This window comes from Octopus sinensis, linkage group LG4, assembly GCF_006345805.1.
Source record: "Octopus sinensis linkage group LG4, ASM634580v1, whole genome shotgun sequence".
Lineage (NCBI taxonomy): Eukaryota > Metazoa > Mollusca > Cephalopoda > Octopoda > Octopodidae > Octopus > Octopus sinensis.
Genome location: NC_043000.1, coordinates 134,532,627 through 134,554,908, shown reverse-complemented (window position 1 = coordinate 134,554,908; position 22,282 = coordinate 134,532,627). Strand labels below are relative to the sequence as shown.

Here is a 22,282-nt window from a genome sequence, read left to right as displayed (position 1 = left end):
AAAGAAAAAGAAAAACAGAAACCCAGATGTGAGGATATTTTTTTATTTTTATATCTTTATAAGTATGTATGTCTTGCTCTGACAGTGTCTTTCATCATCATCATCATCATCATCATCATCATATTTATAAAAATAATGATAAAAATACCTGACATAGACATTCGTTTACAATGCTATGCACATTTATCGATCTCTCTCTCTCTCTCTATATATATATATATATCTACATTTTCTATAGTTCATCCATCTGTTTGCCTCTCTGCGTCTGTGTGTACTTGTGTATGTATAATATATGGAGTTTGTATGTAGATTAACTTAACTCATAAAACTTGTATTAACTTAAAAACAACAAAATGGCGTCGAACCAGCATGGTCACAGCCAACTAGTAAAAGAATATATAACCTATTGTTTTGAATTTAAAACATTGTTATTTTTTTTATTTATTCACTTTTATTATTATTTTTCATTCAACACGGTTGAACCAAAAACCATTCTTTTGAAATAAATGAAGATAAAAAATATGGAGAATCCACTTTATCTGAAGTTGTATAAGTTTTTTGTCTGTTTTGGATACACTGTTTTAAAATTTTTTTTATATGAATGGAAATATTAAACATCCAAAATATTTTCCATGTGTCACATGATGATCATTTTAATGCTTTTTTTTTTCTGTCTTGATGTGTGTTGAAAAAGTTTGCATATCATCATAGCTGATCTTACTCTTTTGTCATCACATCTGTGAGACCCAGTATCTTGAGATCTGACCTTACCACTTCTATACATGGCATTTTTTCACATAATGCTCATCATTCATTCACATGACATGTTCAAACGAGTGCTTCTGTTTGACTTCAATTCCGAAGCTACTCTCTCTCTACCTCTCATGCTGCAATGAGGTGTTTGGAAGAGGCTGTTAGGACACTGACCATTTGACATAACTGACTGGACATTCAACTTGTTTTGGTGACAGTATGTTTTAGCACTGGAGGCAAATGCACACCACTTGCATGTCATCATCATCATCGTTTAACGTCCGCTTTCCATACTAGCATGGGTTGGACGATTTTACTGAGGGCTGGCGAACCAGATGGCTGCACCAGGCTTCGTTCTTGATCTGGCGGACTTTCTACAGCTGGATGCCCTTCCTAACGCCAACCACTCTGAGAGTGTAGTGGGTGCTTTTATGTGCCACCAGCACGGGGCCAGTCAGGCGGTACTGGCAATGACCTCGCTCGAATCTTTTACACATGCCACCGGCACAGGTTCCAGTAAGACGATGCTGGTAATGATCACGCTCGAATGGTGTCTTTTACGTGCCACCAGCACGGAGGCCAGATAGCCGCTCTGGCAACGATCACGCTTGGATGATGCTCTTAATACCCTACTAGCACGGGGCTCGAGTGCCAGTAAGGCGACGCTGATAACGATCACGCTCGAATGGTGCCTTTTAAGTGTGACTGGCACGGAAGCCGGTTAGCTGCTCTGTCGGTGATCACACGTGCAGAAATATACACGTACAGATAGAGAGAGGGAGAGATCTTACACGTACATATGAACATAACTAGATGTTCACATACATAAACAGAGTGAAAGATTAATTGTCTGATATCAAGTAAGTTAGAGTTGCATCAGCAATGTCAAATTCGTGGCTCCAAAACAACTTTGCCAAAATGTTTCTTACCCCTTTCATACAGTTAATTTCTCTCATCCAATGGATCACAACTGCCTTATTTCTTTCAGCCACAACAGATTTTTCTATACTCAATATCCATGTCTCAGTACCTTATAGCAATGGTTCCCAAAGTGGGCAGTATTGCCCCTCACCTGGGGGTGGGTGGGTGGACAGTTCCAAGGGGTTGTTCAAGAAAAGTGGGTTGATAATGGGGTGGCGATTCATGTAAAAGCAACAAAATTATGGGTTCATTAAGTTTTATTTGTGAAATGCAATTGCTTTGATATTTGTTTCAGAAAGAAGTCTAAATTTGTGATGGTTAGTCGGAGTGGGGGGGGGGGCGCACTAAGAATGTGGCCAAGGTATCAAGGGGGTAGCAGCCTGAAAATATTTGGGAATCACTGCCTTACAGCATCACATACTTTACACAGGCTTCTATGGAGTCTATTTTTTTTTTACACAGAAAGAGAAACTCTTTGTCGCCAGCAGAGGAAACATATGTAACACTTCATACTTACCTTACTATATACTAATACAGTTCTGTATTTAAGAGAGGAGGAATTATATACATTATTTACATTTGACGGATATTTGTCCTCATCTTGTTTGTTGATAACACAACATTTCATCTGATATACCCTCTAGCCTTCATCAGGTGTCTTGGGGAAATTTCGAACCTGGGTTCTCATTCCTAAGGTATCTTCCGATATTATTATTATTCAGGTCACTGCCTGGAATCGAACTTAGAATCTTGGTTTAGTAGCCCGCGCTCTTAACCACTACACCATATGCCCGTAGGCACTGACCGTAATAATAGTAATAATAATAACATCGAAAGATACCTTAGGAATGAGAACCCAGGTTCGAAATTTCCCCAAGACACCTGATGAAGGCTGGAGGGTATATCAGCCAAAATGTTGTGTTAACAACAAACAAGATGAGGACAGATATCTGTCAAATGTAAATAATTTACTATATACTAGTACTACAACCATCTTTAGTGATAATGAAATCATGCAGATGACAGAAATTATCTACATCTAGAAAGCCACATCAGTATTCATGGATATATCAGAAGTATATTTTATGCTTGCTCCAATAAATTTATTATATCTGTAGTCTCCAGCTTCCTGTCAATTTCCCAGAGATATTAGATCTTTTGTGTACCGATCATTTGAATTGCTTGAGTACTCAGTGCCAAGTTTCAATCTGTTTCTTTGGAATATGTCAAGCATGGCTATTTCCCAGTTGATACAGATGTCTTGCATTCTGTTACAAATTGATATTTTCTCTGATGTTGGTGGTATTCCTTTGTTCTAACTCGACAAAACCATAACAAGACCTCGGTTGTTTCCGTGACAACTCGACTCCATGACCTCTGTGACTGTGTGCATGATCTGTTTTTATGTATTTATGTGTTGTGGAATATAGATATAACGAAATTATGCCAGCAAAAAGCCTTGCATATTTGTTCTTACATGCTTCATGTGTGTATGTAAAATCCACAAATTTTCGGAGGTCACAAAAATACCTGAAGTGAATTGTCGAGTTGTCATGGAAACAACCGAGGTCTTGTTATGGTTTTGTTGAGTTAAAACAAAGGAATGCCATGTTGGTCTTCAAGCCTTTGAGTTATATACCATTCCTCTGTGTTAGGAACATTTTCAATAATACTTGACAGATTCAGCAATGAAAATTAGATCAGTCTGATAAGTTACCAAAGGCAGTCAGCCCTGAACTCAATTTTTTTTGTTTGAAAATTTGTGGGTGAATTTGGTACTTGGAAACTTTGTGGAAGCCTGCCACATTTTATAATTTATATTTATATTTGTGCTTCTTCCTTCTCTGCCACTTGACAACTGATGCTGGTTTGTTTATGTCCTCATAACATAGTAGTTTAGCTCAATTAAAAATAGGTACTTGGGTTATTTGTTTGATGAAACCTTGTCCAATGGCTGAAAAAATATTACATATGAATGGATGTGTCTGTATTTATAAACTGTTGTGCATAACATTGATAACATATATACAAATATAGCATGCTGATAACTAATATTTTATCTTAGAGAAATTTCTCAAAATGACTCATATTAAAAAAGTACATGTGTAACTTGGAATGTTGTTGTTGTTGGATCGTTTTTCATGGTGTTTCAATTGGATTTGGTCTTCTCAGTGGCAGACACCTCTGGACATTCTGAACTAAGCTAAAAAAATATTTCTTCCGATGTAGAAATCAGAAAATAAACATTCAGTGATTTGTGCATTTGAAACAGCATTAGGGTTCTATGACACATGTCTCTTTGAAAAGTTTCTCTGAGACAAAATATTATATTTAGCGACATACCATTTTTGTATATACATTATACATGTTATATACATTGTTACATGCACACATATCACAAGCGTTCAGACAAAAATGGTGTGAAGATAGCCATTTGTGTGTGTGTGTGTGTGCGTGTGTGCATGCATGTGTATAAAAATGTGTGTGTATAATTATATATGTATTTGTGTTGTGTATTTGTGTATGTGTATATATATATATATATGTAAGTATATATGTATTTGTATTGTGTATTTGTATGTATGTGATATATATATATAATATCACATACATACAAATACACAGTACAAATACATATATACTTACATATGTATATACACACAAACATGCACATATATATCATATATGATCAGTTTATCAATGATGACAATAGTGAGTTTGACGTTAGTAACAAATTCTGTTTTCTTTTTTTTTTTTTGTCATGTCTCCTAGAAACATGTAAAAAATAATATAGGCAACCACTTCAGATACTTTTCCAAAGATTACCTGATAATGGCAAACTCTGTTTCTCTCAAAGAACTTCAAAGATAGTATAATATATCTTATCCATAAGAGGCAGCAGAGTAGATGTTGAAAATTACAGGCCTATATCTCTGACTTTACAAATCAACACACTCATTGAATGAATTATCAGAAACTGATGTATGTTCTTAGAAGAAAATAACTGGTTTGGTGATAACATGGTTCATGGAAACTTGACTTTGGATTGAAGCAGCTGCTTAAATAGTCAAACATTGATGTGTTATTTAAAAAAGCAAACAAAACAAACACATTTTTACTCATACACTCATATACTGTCTCTATGCAGAACAATAGCTTGCGTTAATGTGTTTGATGTCGTTAGCATTTAAAAATATAATTTGAATTATGTAGTGAGGAAAAGGCAATATTGTGTTTGAAGACATTATTTTAATAAACTAGCAGTATAGCCTGGCGTTGCTTGGGTTTGTTTCGACCCTTTAGAATTGGAATTTTTGAAAAATAAAAATTTTGCATTATGTAGCTTGTTATTCTCTTTAACCCTTTAGCATTTAAACCGGCCATATCCGGCCAGAACTATTCTGCCTGTTTTATAGTCAAACTGGCCAGATCTGGTCTCTTACACCAGCCCTACAATATCATTTTAAAAATTAACAGCTACCTCATCATAATCTCATAGCTACAAGATAATGCATGATTAGTTCAAAGCAATGTAGATAAAAAAGGATTTTGGCAGAATAATGCGAACACTAAAGGGTTAAGTGAACATTTTTCTGGTTGAAATACACCGAAAAATGGCGACATGGCAGTAAAAAAATCGTAAAAAATAGGAATTTCCATAGAAAAAAGGCACATTTTTGATGTAAACAATTTTTGGTGTTAACATGGTCCAATTTGAATTTTTTCTTCTACGGAATGATGAGCAAGCCTTCTTCTATCATACTCTCAATTTTGGTCAGCTTGTGCCACAGGGTCTCGGAGGAGATAGTGTTAGTTGAAGGCTACCAAACCTGCCACCCACACACAGACAACTTCAGCTTTTCTTTGTCTTCAAATTATAAATTTGCTGTTGTGTCTGGGGAGAGTCATCTTCTTTTTGTGCCTTATAACGTAACAGAGTCAAGACTATTGAAAACGTTGCAAGATGCAATGAAAATTTTAGGAAAATAAGAAAAAAAGTGGTAATTTTACCTGTGAGTGTGTTACATTATAAGGCACCAAAAGAAAATGACTCTCTCCAGACACAACAGAATATGCTTCAATACACAAACTCATATAAAGAATCTTGCAAACCAAATCCAAAAGCAAAATATAAATTTGCTATTTACCATAAACATATTTCCTATGATGTAATTTGCATATTCAATTTGACAACAATATTATAAAATAACAGTGTCAGAAATTTTTCTATGAGTAGAAAAACACACCCTCCATCCATTATTTTTAATCTTTATTAATATAATCTGAAGATAAAATTAAAATACTTAACTGCTCAGTTCAGATTAGCTAAAAGAAAAATCAATTTATAGGTTACTTGTTGCATAAAGCAGTCGTTTTCACTACTTCGTGGTTTATGTTGCTTTGAATATTTATGTAAAATGAAAAATAGTCTGGATTTTAGCATTTGTAGTGATAATATGGTATTCTGACTTGGTAATTTGCCTGTAAGTAAACCTGATATGTAAATAAAAAGTAAAAATTCAGGACAAAATTAATATTGTCTTATCATAGATAAAAAGCAGTATTAGAAATAAAACTAAGGGTAGAAACTGAAAGAAACCTGTCGTGTGTGTGTGTGTGTGTGTATGTGTGTGTGTGTGTGTGTGTGTGTGTGTGTGTGTGTGTGTGTGTGTGTGTGTGTGTGTATGTGTGTGTATCTCTCTCTCTCTCTCCCCCCCTTCTCCCTCTCTCTGTCCTTTTGTGAACAAGTTAATAAATATAAATTTGCTCATAGAAGCACATATATTTACTGATTGTACACAATAGCTATGTTGACAGTGTCTTTATTTACAATCAGTACGGAGAATGCATGTGAAAATATGGGAAATACAAATTTGCTCACATAAGCACACACAGATAAACACATACCCACATGTACTTGCATACACACAAACACACACACACATATTTACACACTCATGCACACACATTTGCACCCATTATGTATGCATGCCCATAACGATTTACTTTACTCTGCAGAACTAGGTTATATGAAATTTGCAATGTAATAGTTTTCCACATCTTGATCCTGTGTAATCTTCTCTGTAATAGTCAGTTCTCCAAATATATCCTATTAGTTTCCATATCTTTGACTTAGTTCCACTAAGGATAACTTTCAAAGCCTACTTGCAGCAAAGCCTTTTCTTTTTTTTTTTACCTATTTCTTTACTACCCACAAGGGGCTAAACACAGAGAGGACAAACAAGAACAGAGAAATGGATTAAGTCGATTATATCGACCCCAGTGTGTAACTGGTACTTGTTTAATTGACCCGGAAATGATGAAAGGCAAAGTCGACCTTGGCGGAATTTGAACTCAGAACATCGCGGCAGACTAAATACGGCTAAGCATTTCGCCCGGCGTGCTAATGTTTAACCAAGCTTTCATCATGCAATCTCAGCACATGACGAAACCAGCTTGGCTGTCTTTTCTACATCTCATATCTGCTCAAACATTTGATGTCTAGTTATTTCTTTAGTTCACTTATGCTCTTCAAATGTTAACATTGCACATTTATTGAATCATAACTTATTCTCCGGCATAAAAAACATCATGTATAAGTACATATGTTTATATATATATATATTATATATATATATATATTATATATATATATATATATATATATATATATATATTCCTATGCATTCACCTGTACTTACATATACTATGAAAAGGACACCTTCATTCTAATGTGAATATCAACATGTATATCATAGAATCCTGTAGAGTTTCTTGGCAAAATTCCTCCATGAACTTTATCTTAATGTTTTTTTAATATATGGCTGGGTTATTTTAAAAAAAGTTGTGTATGGTTTTTGCATTTACAAGATAGATAATTTAGATATCCTACACCAGAAAAAAGAAAGGATTATTTTTATTGCATTACATTTATATCTATAGCTACACATGTATTTTTACAATATCCGGTTGGCAAATTTTAAAAATCTATTCATATCTCTTTGGCAACACTTTTTAAAGAGTAGTCTGTGTATCTGCATCAACATTCATTTGCTTAATGCTTCAGCCTATGTATATATAACATACGTAAATCACACACACATGTGTGTATATATGATGTGCATCATGGTAGGAATAGCTGGGATGATATGTTTTTTTTTTTGTTCTTTTGTATATTTTCCTTATCAATTATAAATCTTAAGCTTTAAATGTTTCTCACATCAAATTCCATTCATACAGGTATAGAACCATTAGAAAAGAACGCCAAAGCAGTTTAATTAGCTCTGTTTACTGAACCAAACAGCAGGGCTGTAAATCAACTCTTTTATTAGCTTGTAGAGCAGCATTCATATTCTTCTGTTGGTTTTGAGAAGATAAGAAAAGGACACCCCATGACTCATCTCAGTCAACCTTGTTATTGGATTTGGTTCTGTTAACAGGCAGTATGTAATGGTTTGGGTGCAGCTGTTTCGTGTTGAATGCACCATGCACAGGTATTTTAGCACCAAATAGATATTTTATTTACTACATAGAAATCTCTTACCTATCAGTAATAACAGAGACAACATTGTTGGTTGTATCAGGCAGCAGATATCTAGTTTGTTCTAGATTCTTATTTTTGTAGTTTTTTTGAGCAAGACATCTATTTCTATAGACACCTACAATGTTTGAAATTCCAATTTTCTTCCTAATTTGTATTTTTTGTTTGTCATATTTTAGTGATTGCAGCATGGTAGACATAACTTAGCCATTCTGAAACACACAAAGACCATCAACTTCACTTAACCCTTTTGTTACTAACCTGGCTGAAACTGGCTCTGGCTCTGAGTACAAATGTCTTGCTTTCATAAGTTTTGAATTAAAATCTTCCACCAAACCTTAGTCACAATTTATGTTCCTAACACTAGCTTAATGATAACTAAGTTATTTTACTAAATTCTTTGTTATATTTAAAGTAATTGAAAGAAACACAGAGCATCTCAAAATAAGTACAGTAACAAAAGGGTTAAACAGTTATTTGTAAAAATGCAACAAAATTTTTTGTAAGCGAACAGGTTGCAGTTTCAAGTGATGATGAAAATTTTGACACTGTATTACAAATAAATGTATAAGTGTAGTTGACAGTCTTTGTGTGTTTCTGAATGGCTAACTTATGTCCACCACACTGTTTCAGCACATGATTTCAGATCAAAATGCTTGTTATGCAAGTACAACTTTGTTATATACTAAATCTGTTTTTAGCTTAAACTTTTATTTTATTTATTTTATATTTCAGTTATTTTTGGGGTCAACTGCATTTCAATGAAATCTCAAAATGATGGTCTGCCACTCTATGATGAACTTTGCGACAATAACAACAGTTCCAGATACTTTGTGGATGATTTTGGATTAATAATTACTAACAGCTTTATGACATCCCCCAACTAAATAATTGATTACTAGAATTCCTTGTCAAAAAGGACACTTAGCAAATTTGAATCATGGCTTTGTATGGAAATTACCATTTTACAGTATGTCTACAAAAGCCACCAGAAAGAAGGACTCAGAAGGTAAAAATTTTTTTTGATGAAAAATATTTGTTTTTGCTTATTTTTCTGAGTAATTTTTTACTCATCTGTCTATTCTTTTATTCTTTTATTTGTTTCAGTCATTTGATTGTGGCCATGCTAGAGCACCGCCTTTAGTCGAACAAATCGACCCCAGTGCTTATTCTTTGTAAGCCTAGTACTTATTCTATTGGTCTCTTTTGCCGAACCACCAAGTTGCGGAGACGTGAATAGACCAACATCGGTTGTCAAGCAATAGTGTGGGGACAGACACACAAACATACACACACATACACACACACACACATATATATACGATGGGCTTCTTTCAGTTTCTGTCTACCAAATCCACTCACAAGGCTTTGGTCGGCCCGAGGCTATAGTTGAAGACACTTGCCTAAGGTGCCACACAGTGGGACCAAACCTGGAACCATGTGGTTGGTAAGCAAGCTACTTACCACACAGCTGTTTTTCAAATCAAATTTTTAGATCTTTGTTATTTATTTCTTATATTGTAAATATAATGCACATTCATATAGGTGAATACACTTCTGAGCTCAGTTGTATGATCATGACACAAGCTGTAATGTAGGAAAAATTTTTTTTCCAATATGGTTATTTGCATGGATATATATTTTCAGTTTTAAAAGTCACTTGATATGAATATAAACAAGCGTCTATGGTATGATTGTTCTAATTATAGATTTGGTTAGGGTTACAGTGACCATAAGCTAGCAATACTGACATATGTTAGAAAACTGAACAGTTTAATCAATTGATGAAAATTAATGAATTTTGGTGAACACAATAGTCAGAAACTGAGAGACATGCAGTTATATTTGAAATCTTCTGGTCCAGAATTAAATCTTATACTTGACAGTTAAGCAAACATATACGTATATTTACATTGTTAGTCGTGTTGGCATATATAGAAAATTATTTTAACCACTTGTTGATGGTATTGATTTACTTTCATCTTGCGTCTTGTGTAGGCTGTAGGATTATTTTAGAATACCATGAAGACAAAGCTAAAACTGCGTTGGCAATATGTTTTGTGTTGGTTGAGTCATCATTGTCAAATGTAAGACAAATGATTTATCAACTTTGTCTACATATACAGACATACATTACATGTGTGTGTATGTCTCTCTCTCTCTCAAATCAAAATAGATGAACATCAATGGAATTTGTATCTTTGTGGTACCAGTGCTGGTGGCACGTGGCACACAAGAAAACCATACGAACGTGGCCGTAGCCAGTACCGCATCGACTGGCCTCCGTGCTGTGGGCACGTAACAAACACCATCCGATCGTGGCCGTTTGCCAGCCTCATCTGGCACCTGTGTCGGTGGCACATAAAAACACCATCCGAGCGTGGCCATCTGCCAGCCTCGTCTGGCACCTGTGTCGGTGGCACATATAAAACACCATCCGAGCGTGGCCGTTTGCCAGCCTCGTCTGGCACCTGTGTTGGTGGCACATAAAATCACCCACTACACTCTCGGAGTGGTTGGCGTTAGGAAGGGCATCCAGCTGTAGAAACACTGCCAGATCTGACTGGACTGGTGCAGCTTTCGGGCTCCCCAGACCCCAGTTGAACCGTCCAACCCATGCTAGCATGGAAAGCGAACGTTAAATGATGATGATGATGATGATGATGATATATATATATATATATTATATATATATATATATATAATAACAAAGGGTAAAATTAATTAATTAAGAAGTAATCAATAATTTCACCAAGTAGAATTCGGTATGAAAAAAGGACCATTTCACGGTAAACTTAAGTAATACTTATTAAAAAGGGTTCAGCAAAGATTTGCTTTACCACATACCGAAGTTTAGAAATAGCAGCCAAAAAATCTTAGCTATTTCTTCTACTTTAAAAAGGGACTCCTAGAGAAACCAAAATACTTGAAAATAATTCACACAGGTAGAGGGTAAAGCAACGAAAATCAATCAATATCTGGTCATCCATGGACGCGCGTTTCGGAATTAGGTTGGCATAAAGAATATAGAATTATACTTTACCAACCATTTTCCTCAATAATTCAAGGGTACTGGAATAATTGAATATATCTCTCCACCTAACGGTATCAGACAGATCATATTCTGCCTGTGTGAATTATTTTTAAGTATTTTGGTTTCTCTAGGAGTCCCTTTTTAAAGTAGAAGAAATAGCTAAGATTTTTTGGCTGCTATTTCTAAACTTCGGTATGTGGTAAAGCAAATCTTTGCTGAACCCTTTTTAATAAGTATATATATATATATATATATATATATATCAGAATCGAAATCGATCAATGGAAATTGCAGATGTGTTACCAGTGCCGGTGGCATGTAAGAGAACCATCCATTCATGACTGTTGCCAGTGCCGCCCCGACTGGCCTATTGCCTGTGGCACGTAAAAAGCACCATCCGTTCGTGTCCATTGCCAGCCTCGCCTGGCCCCCGTGCCGGTGGCACATAAAAAGCACCATCCGTTCATGGCCATTTGCCAGCTCTGTCTGGCACCTGTGCGGGTGGCACGTAAAAAGCACCCACTACACTCACGGAATGGTTGGCGTTAGGAAGGGCATCCAGCCATAGAAACACTGCCAGATCTGACTGGGCCTGATGAAGCCTTCTGGCTTCACAGACCCCAGTTGAACCGTCCAACCCATGCTAGCATGGAAAACGGACGCTAAACGATGATGATGATGATGATATATATATATAAGCTTGAATGTCTCAGTGTAGGCTTGGATTCTGTTTACTGAATGCATTTTTCCATGGCACCAACAATAGTAATGTCACCTTGTAGGAGGAAGATAGATCCTGTATATATTCATATATATTTGTGTATGTGTTTTCCTTATTTTTTTAGTTGAAATTAAAAGGTTTTTTTCATTTGAAATTCGTCTTTGGATTTTCTTCAAACACTGGAGCTTGATTAGAAAAGGGAAAAATAAAAAACTTTCTTAAGACCTGGGTCTTAAAAGATATATCTATTTCTTTATTGCCCACAAGGGGCTAGACATAGAGGGGACAAACAAGGACAGACAAAGGGATTAAGTCAATTACATCGACCCCAGTGCGTAACTGGTACTTTATTTATCGACCCCGAAAGGATGAAAGGCAAAGTCGACCTCGGCGGAATTTGAACTCACAACGTAATGACAGACGAAATACGGCTACGCATTTCGCCCGGCGTGCTAATGTTTCTGCCAGCTCGCAGAGAGATATATCTCTATTAAGTTTATAATATATTTAGATTAAAATGGAGAAGATTTCATGGCATGTAAAAAGCACCATTCGAGTGTGGTCAATGCCAGTTCCACTTGACTGGCTCCCTTGCCAGTGGCAGGTAAAAAGCACCCATTACACTCTGAGGGTGGTTGGCATTAGGAAGGTCATCCAGCTGTAGAAACCTTGCCAGAACAGATTGGAGCCTGGTGCTGCCTCCTAGCTTGCCAGTCCTCAGTCAAACTGTCCAACCCATGCCGGCACGGAACATGGACGTTGAAAGATGATGATGGTGATGATATTTTGTATGAGAAAGTTCTTTCTATAATACTTATGAGTTTGCAAAACAGGAAACTAGGCATCGTGACAAGCAGAAAGAGGAGATATTTAGCCTTGAATACCATATGTGAGTTTAGATGATGCTGTTTCTGATATTGATGTGGTATAAATTAGGTTTGACCCCACCTTAATATCTACTTTGCATATTTGCTAGAAGTTTTAAATAGAAAGAATATGTTCAATTAATTTTTCTCAAATTCAAATTCTTAATCTACTAAAATATCAACAAGTAGGTGCAGGAGTGGCTGTGTGGTAAGTAGCTTGCTTGCCAACCACATGGTTCTGGGTTCAGTCTCACTGCATGGTACATTGGGCAAGTGTCTTCTACTATAGCTTCGGGCCGACCAAAGTCTTGTGAGTGGATTTGATAGATGGAAACTGAAAGAAGCCCATTGTATATATGTATTTATATATATGTGTGTGTGTGTATATATTTGTGTGTATGTGTTTGTCCCTCCAACCGATGCTGGTGTGTTTATGTCCCTGTAACTTAGCAGTTCGGCAAAAGAGACCGATAAAAGAAGTACTAGGCTTACAAAGAATAAGTCCTGGGGTCGATTTGCTCGACTAAAGGCGGTGCTCCAGCATGGCCACAGTCAAATGACTGAAACAAATAAATGAGTAAAAGAGAGAGTAAGAGTAAGTATTGATCTTTCTTATATATTGAACACAGCTTACTGTGATAATTTGAAACTTTTATGAAGTTATTTAAGGGAGAAAGGTGAAAGAGAGGCCATGACCATTGCAAACTCTCCCAGAGTTGTGAGATTGATGTGGCTGATGTGTATCTACAAGAACACATACATGTCATTATTGGTAGAAAAATCGCTGGTGGGGTGGGGGTGACTCTGAAAAGCACCCAAGTAACAGGTGGTTGTATAAAACTGGTTGAAATGTGAGGCTTACCATTTGAAAAAGAGAAAAAAAAAGAAAAGAAAAATGTGGCTGGGGATCTGTTATTGCGATGTCAGCATTGACATGTTTCTGCTTAAAGACTCTTGAGAACTGCATGTTTGTCAGAACAAGGTTGGCGTTCAGGGAATCATATGGTTTATTTCAGTGGTTCTTAGCCATTTTTCTTATCTATGGACCACTTTGATTATTGAGAACTGCATGTTGGCGTTCAGGGAATCACGGTTTATTTCAGTGGTTCTTAACCATTTTTCTTACGTATGGACCACTTTGATTATTATTTTACTCTGGTGGACTCCTATGGCCATTTGATGTTTAACCCTTTAGTGTTTAAACTGGCTGTATTCGGCCCAAATATTCTACACATTTTATGCTCAAACTGGCCAGAACCAGCATCTCACACCTACTCTGCAGTGTCATTATAAAAATAAGCATTTACCTCTTTTCTATCTTGAAGCTACAAAATAATATCATAAATTTTTTTAAATGTAAATAAATAAGGATTACGGAGATGTACTCGCATAGCAAGTGATTTGATCTGAGATCGTGTGTTGGAACGAAAACAATTGCAGCATGGAAGGTGTTTGTAAGCCATTTAAGAAACACACAAAAGCCGTTTGATTCACTTCAACATTTAAGTTTAATTTGTCAAAATATTTTCGTCGCTAAAATCCGCGACCTGTTCACTGACAAAAATCTGTGCTGCAGTGAATCGAACGGCTTTTGTGTGTTTCTTAAATGGCTTACAAACACCTTCCACGCTGCAATTGTTAAATAAGGATTATTTTTGCTAAATTAATATGAATTCTAAAGGGTTAAAAACTAGTTTTATAGATACTTCTTTCAAAATTCCTATTTTGCTTTTCACACATTAACTTGCGTAGATTGAACTAAGTAAATTTTAAAGAAAGAAATGTAGCTGTTTCTTACAATAGATACATCTAAAGCAGTGGTTCCCAATGTGGGCATTATTGCCTCCCTGGGGGCAGTGGAAAGTTCCAAGGTGGCATTGAAGAAAAGTGGGGCAGTAATGAGGTAGTGATTCATGTAAAAACAAACAAAATAATGGGTTATTTAGGTTAAGTTTTATTTGTTAAATACAGTTGCTTCGAATTTGCTTCTGAAAGAGGTCTATGTTTGTGAGGTTAGTTGGGGTGGGGGCACTAGGAATGTGGCCTAGGTGTCAGGGTGGTGGCAGCATGAAAAAGTTTGGGAATCACTGATCTAAAGCAACGCTTTGTATGGATCCTTCAAATTCTACTGTGGGTGCCAAATTTACTATCACTGGTTTACTTGATAGCTCATAATTGGCATGCTCATAATGGAACAGCTGTTCTATATTTTCTTTGTAATACTGAGATTCATCACTGTTTACCAAACATTACATTGAGGTACAAATGAAATTACTCATTTCTTGTGTCAATGGTTTATGTAGTATTCATATGTTTTACTGAGATGGGTTGCTAGTCTAATGCCTAGACTTCGTTCAGTTGAATTCAGCTTTTTAAGCCTATTAAACAGTTGTTAATTGTTCTACTACTGCTCCTGCTTGCAGCAATGAATATATGCTTACTTATAGCTTGATCAAATGGACTGTTGAGAATTCTGTGTCATGGTCGTGGACATAACACCACACAGGTGCATACAATGTTCACCTGATCATCCCTGATTATATCATAGAAGAACTGAGACAGTGATGAATGACATGCATTTCTAAATTTATTGTAAAGTTCTCAATTATCTGTTCTTCTTGTAAAGGGCCTATAATATTACTAGAAAAAATAGAATAACTACACAGCAGTGAATTTAAGAAGTATGATTATTTATTAAATCTTTAGCCACCTTGAGCATAATCCTATGAACCCAGAAAAATTTAAAACAGAGTTACTTGCAAATAAATGTGTTAACATGTAACATTATTGACCAAGGTTACTGTGGTCTTTTCCGTAGGCTTTTTTCTCCACGGATAAACCTTATCTGCTTCCCCCTTTACACTTTACATCATGGCATTTCTGTGATACACGATCCCTATTGATCGTTCTTTTTCTCTCTCTTTTTACGATCCCTTTTGATCGAAAACCTACCCCCCCCCTTTTTATTTTTTATTTATATTTTTCTTTTATTTTTTTTTTGTTTTCAAAAAGAAAAGCCCTACTTTGTAATTTGTCCCCTCTGTGTTCAGCTCTGTGTGGCTAATAAAGAAACATAAATCTTTCGATATGTTTGAACCATAATTTATTGTTACTGATTGCAAATGTTTAGTTTTTTTTTCAATGTAATGCACAACTTTGGTATAGAGTAGTTTGGGTGAAGCATTGGATGATATTAAATAAAAATAAAAAACTTGTTAAGGCCAAAATAATGTGAAATTTAACACGAAAGTGAAGATTGAACAACATGAAGTTATACCTTGTATTTCTTTATCAAAGAAATACGAAGAAATACAAAGTAAAACTACAGCTATACTAGTGATATTGAAAGACAAGACATATCCATATACACATATAGGCGCAGGAGTGGCTGTGTGGTAAGTAGCTTGCTTACCAACCACATGGTTCCGGGTTCAGTCCCACTGCATGGCACTTTGGGCAAATGTCTTCTACTGTAGCCTCGGGCTGACCAAAGCCTTGTGAGTGTATTTAGTAGATGGAAACTGAAAGAAGCCTGTCGTATATATGTATATATATATGTGTGTGTGTGTTTGTATGTCTGTGTCTGTCCCGCCAACATCACTTGACAACCGATGCTGGTGTGTTTATGTCCCCGTCACTTAGCGGTTCGGCAAAAGAGACCGATAGAATAAGTACTAGGCTTACAAAGAATAAGTCCTAGGGTCGATTTGCTCGACTAAAGGCGGTGCTCCAGCATGGCCGCAGTCAAATGACTGAAACAAGTAAAAGAGAGAATACTGTTAATGTTAACTTCAGTAAGCTGTATATTGTATCATGGATTTTTGTGTGCAGCTTTCCTTTAAAAATCTATTATTTCTTAATACAGCAGCTTTATTTAAACATGCAGTATTTAAAGATGCATTTGTGTATTGTGTGTTTTGTGCAGTTCATATATCATCATTATCATTATCATCAGTTATGTCATCATTTAATGTTCTCTTTTCTGTGCTTGCATAGGCCAGATGAAATTTGCAAAGTTAGATTTTCTATGACCAGATCCCCTTCCTGTTGCCAACCCTTGCTTGTTTCCAAGCAAGGTAATATTTCCCTTGGCCAGGTATACAGTTTGTATAATGGTGTTGCTCATTCATAATCACAGAATGTTATGATAAGAGGACATACATGCACACATTTATGACAGACTTTATTTAGTTTCTGTCTACCAAATCTATTGACCAGGCTTTAATAGGTCTTAGGCATTTGCCCAGGGTGTCGTGCAGTTTGACTGAACCCCAAATTCACATGGTCAGGAAGCAGGCTTCTTAACTACACAGCTACATCTACATCTAATAGTAAAAGGGCAAAGACCCCCTTCAGTCATGAATGACCATGGGATTGCACCTAGAAAGTTCCTCTCCGAGGCACAAGTTTGGGCAAGGTTGTTTATGGAAGACCAACAGTCCCCCGTGCATAACAACCTCTCCTTTTCATGCCACTGATGTTATCCAAAGGAAAGACAAAGGCTGATACAGCTTGGTACCAATGACGTTGCGACTCATTTCTACAGTTGCTTGAACTGGAGCAGCGTAAAATAAAATGTCTTGCTCAAGAAGACAACACACAGCCTGGTCTGGGAATCTATTAACTATAAAATATAATGTGAATATATGTGTTGCCAGATTTGATTGAATCTTTTGGTATTTAACTACATCTACTCTTTTACTTGTTTCATTCAATTGACTGCCGCCATGCTGGAGCACCACCTTTAGTCGAGCAACTCGACCCTGGGACTTATTCTTTGTAAGCCCAGTACTTATTCTATCGGTCTCTTTTGCCGAACCGCTAAGTGACGGGGACATAAACACTCCAGCATCAGTTGTCAAGCAATGCTTGGGGGACAAACACAGACACATATACATGCACACACACACACATATATATACATATATACGGCGGGCTTCTTTCAGTTTCCGTCTACCAAATCCACTCACAAGGCTTTGGTCGGCCCGAGGCTATAGTAGAAGACACTTGCCCAAGGTGCTACGCAGTAGGCCTGAACCTGGAACCATGTTGTTGGTAAGCAAGCTACTTACCACACAGCCACTCCTGCATCTTTTTATGTTTTGACTTCAAATCATGCATTTCATCCTTCTGAGTGAATTAAATAGGTACCATGTGATATACAAGAATCAATCCACTCGGCTGTTTCTTCCCACATTTTCTGATTTTACGTCTATTTTACAAATCAATATTTAAGTATTTGCGTCACAGTTGTTATTTTAAAATATTTATATTTTTTTTTTATTGAACAAAAAAAATAATGATATATATATATTTAGTTTGCTAATTCAAACCATGATCTCCTATGGCATGACAATAATGGACTTAATACTTAGCTGCAATCAACCCACCCAACTTCTGATATATTCTACTTCTATTTCTGTTCAGTATATATACTGGTTGCTTGTCTAGCATATAATGGTTGCCAGGCCATTTTGCTGTCCAGTTTGTGTATAAAAATAAATATAGCTTTCACATTATTTTATAGTTAATCTACATTACCTTGTGTTGAAGTATGATGTATCTTCAAGCCTCTTTATAAGATAGTACAGAGGTAATTTTTATTTGTGGAGATTAATCAAAATGTAAAAATGATATGTTTTACATATGTATAATTATTCTACAATAATTCTTGGGAGGATTTTGTGTATATTTTATCTGTAGAATTGTTTTTCAATTATGTTTGTTTAAACATTATATTGCAATATAAAAGTTGATTGAAAGCTAACTATATTTTCTTTAAAAAGTACAGGAATAAATTTGAAATCAATGACTAAAATAGGTTTGTTTTGATTTTGTGGATAAATATCTATTATATTTGGTAATTAGTAAAATAACTTGAATTAAAATATTATGAAAATGTTCAAAATATAATATTTTGTGCTTGAACTTACTTGAAAACTTCTATTTCAGAATAAATACTTGATGGAATTAATTATTCATATGTAGTATTTTTTCAGAGAAAATCTTTATTTTCTTTTCTGTTTCCACCTTCTTAGATTTAGTAGTTATCTTTTTCTTCCTAGTATGAGACAAATGAATATTGTTTGGCATAATTTATGTAATTGACATAAGTACCCAATCATGTTTCAAGAAATTTAATTCAATTTTTAATGAAACTTGTTATAATCTCAATTATAATTAATTAAATTAAAGAATTAAAAATAGCCAGTTCATGAATATTTCAAAATACAACTTCCCTTTTCAGCATAAGGAATGTTTTGGTTGATATTATATGTAAAGTAAGTGTGATGTATTGTGTATATTCAAATGATAGTAAAATTGCTTCTATGTTCTATAGAATTTAGCTTAATCTTTCAAAATTTAGACCTCAAAAGGGCAATGTTCATAATCCTTCCGAGCCATCTCAAACTGGTGATCTTGGTGCAGTTTGTTTAGTTTGAACTCCAGCAGGTTGGTTCCAGTATGGAAAATGTTGACAGCAAATAGTTCTAGAGGTTTATGGTTACTGGGATACAGAATAGATAAAGTATCTACCTTATTTGATGGCACATAAGATGCACTTTCTTCCAAGAACATGTCTCCTTGGGTCCTATATATGAAGTAGCTTTAAATATTACATGCTTTAATGCACTAAAACCTTTTTTTTTTAATATTCCTGAATATGCACTGCTGAAATTTGGGTGTGTCTAAAATGCCTGTGTGTCTTTTATGCAATCAAATATGGTATTATGATATTTGAAGGGTGAGATATATTAGGGATAAACATAAAAGAACAGGCAAGTATTTTGGGTGTTGTTCAGCTTGCTAATTAAAAGGGAGCAGGAATTATTTTGGTTATAAAAATATCTTAGAAGAGACAACACATCTGTAGAATAATGGTTGCAGTGTGTTGGTGAGTGAAGGATTGTTTATCAGTTAGACAGGGCCCTTATTCTGGATAGAGTCAAAAAGTTTGTTTATGTAGAAGCCGTGCTGTTCTGGGTATGTGAATTGAAGTGTGAAGTGATATACTCTTGTACATCTGTGGAAGGTCAGAAACTATTCAAATTTATAGTAATTTTTTTGGGGTGGGGTTTTGGTAAATAATTTTAGCCCTTAAGATGCAGTTTTGGCAGCCTTGAAAAGTTAGAAATTACGAAATGTACTATTAGAATAGTGGAGATTTTAACTGTTTGCTATTTATATGTAGGAAAGAAAAGTAAATATGTTGCCCATTTTATGTGTGTGTGTATGTGTGTGCATGTGTGCTTTTTAAACACCTGGCACAGGTGCTTTTTATGTGACACTGACACCTGAAAGGACAAGCATGTATGTGTGGAAGACAGGGATTTTACTTAGTTTGATGTGTCTTATCAAGTACAGCAAATTGCCAAATCTCCTGGACCCTTGTCATTTCTTCAGTGAGGCCTCGCATCTGAAGATCCTTTCTCACCACTTCATCCCATATCTTCTTGAGTTTATCCCTTCCTACAGGTACCCTCCAAAATTAGAGCTCAGCACTTCTTTACGATGAGTGACTGAAATGTGGTTCTCATGTCTCCTAGTGGGGATTGTTTTCAAGGTCTTGTAGAAGCATTTATGGTGATGACTGTACTAAATGTTAAGACTAAGTTAGGCATGATAGTATCTGCATAGGGGTATGTATGATTAGAATTGCCTGTGAACAAGTCATTGATGTTTACAAAAAAGTGTATAGATGTCATAACCAAACTTTGAAGTACCCTAAAGCTTATAGAATAGGAGCACTCCATTAGTTATGACGACGAGGGTCCCAGCTGATATGATCAACGGAACAGCTTGCTCGTGAAATTAACGTGCAAGTGACTGAGCAATCCACAGACACGTGTACCACTAACGTAGTTCCCAGGGAGATTCAGCATGACACAGAGTGTGACAAGGCCGGCCCTTTTTTGAAATACAGGTACAACTCGTTTTTGCTAGCTGAGTGGACTGGAGCAACGTGAAATAAAGTGTCTTGCTCAAGGACACACTGCATTGCTGGGAATTGAACTCATGACCTTATGATCGTGAACCGAATGTCCTAACCACTAAGCCACGCACCTTCAAAGCTTATAGAATAAAGACCAGAGAGAGGCATGTTACCATTCTGTAATGGAATAGTCTGGAGAGAACTTTCAACCTAAGTAATGAAGGATAGGTGAAGACCTTGCTCATGTCATAGGCAATACAATTAGTTTTGCTAGTTTTTGGTGGAGTGGTGCTGGTGTGTCACTAGTATATCTAGTTCTATGGAAACTACTACTACTAGTTATTGAACAGGAAAACATAGGGTCATTTACAAATAACTCTACCACTTTTGAGATGTGTTTCATTCATTCAATCATTTTATGAACTCTTGTGATTCATAAACCTCAGGCTGATGTTAGATTTTTAACAGACAAGGGTTAAGTCTCTTTTGGTTAGAAGATAAGAGTCTGTTTCATATTTTCCAGTTCCTTAAGTTCAGGCATGTGGATTATTAAGTTCATGTCAAAATACTGACAGAAGTGAAAGCTGGGACTCCAATACTTTTCCCTGCATACCATTTTGTGTCATAGTCTGACAAAAATCAAAATGCCATGAATCATTTATAACAGTGGTTATCTTATATCAGGCTTTTTTTATGTATTTGAGAACCATTCTGTGTGTGTGTGTGTGTGTGTGTGAGAGAGAGAGAGAGAGAGAGAGAGAGAGAGAGAGAGAGAGAGGGCAAGCAAGAGAGTGAGTTAAAATTCACAGATACTAATTTTACCAACCATAAAATTCTACCAAATTGTTAAATGTACTTATATGTTCCTCTATTATTCTTACCTTTTCTATTTTGTGAGCCTTCAAATATTTTGTAGATAATCCTTCTTTTATTAAAAAAAAAAGCAATCTATAATGGAATAGACAATGTAAGACCAGATAGAAAAGGAGACATGGAGAAGAACAGATAGTCGGTGAAGAAGTCACAATGTATACCGAAAGAACTCTGACAAATAAAGTAATAAAAATAATAAAGCTAAAGTGAAGATCCCCAAATATAACAATATTTATACCAGTACACGATTTCAAATCAAGAATCTTGCAAACCAAATACATAAACATAATCTATAAAACTGTGTGTGTATGCATATGCCTGAATATTATATAATGTTTATAAATTTTCTTACCAATGTACAAATGTAAAGTGTTCTTTTATGTATTTATTAAACTAGAGGCAACTGGTTTAACTTGCAAAATATTCCTCCAGTATTTAAATAACTTTGTTAGTTGAGGTGAGAAAACAAAATAGTTCTTTAGGCTAAAATGGTGTTTCTTTCCTATGCTAAACTAGAATTTAGAATATCATTTAGTCTCTAAGAAGGTTGGTGGTCAGTTTTCTATGTGCTACTTTCTTTATATTATATTATACTATGTTTATAAGGTGAGCTGACAGAATTGTTAGCATGCTTAGCAGT

At 35.6% G+C, this 22,282-nt stretch overlaps 1 protein-coding gene across 19 annotated transcripts in view; it reads left to right on the top strand.

Moving 5' to 3' along the window:
- Positions 1-22,282, top strand: part of LOC115211100 (rap guanine nucleotide exchange factor 6) — a 508,151-nt gene that overhangs the window by 29,363 nt on the left and 456,506 nt on the right. For all 19 annotated transcript variants that reach the window (XM_036502519.1, XM_036502517.1, XM_029779996.2 and 16 more), the window contains exon 2: positions 8,951-9,224. In XM_036502519.1, coding sequence (XP_036358412.1) covers positions 9,156-9,224 — 69 coding nt within the window. In that variant the 5' untranslated portion in view covers positions 8,951-9,155. The remainder of the gene's footprint in view (positions 1-8,950; positions 9,225-22,282) is intronic.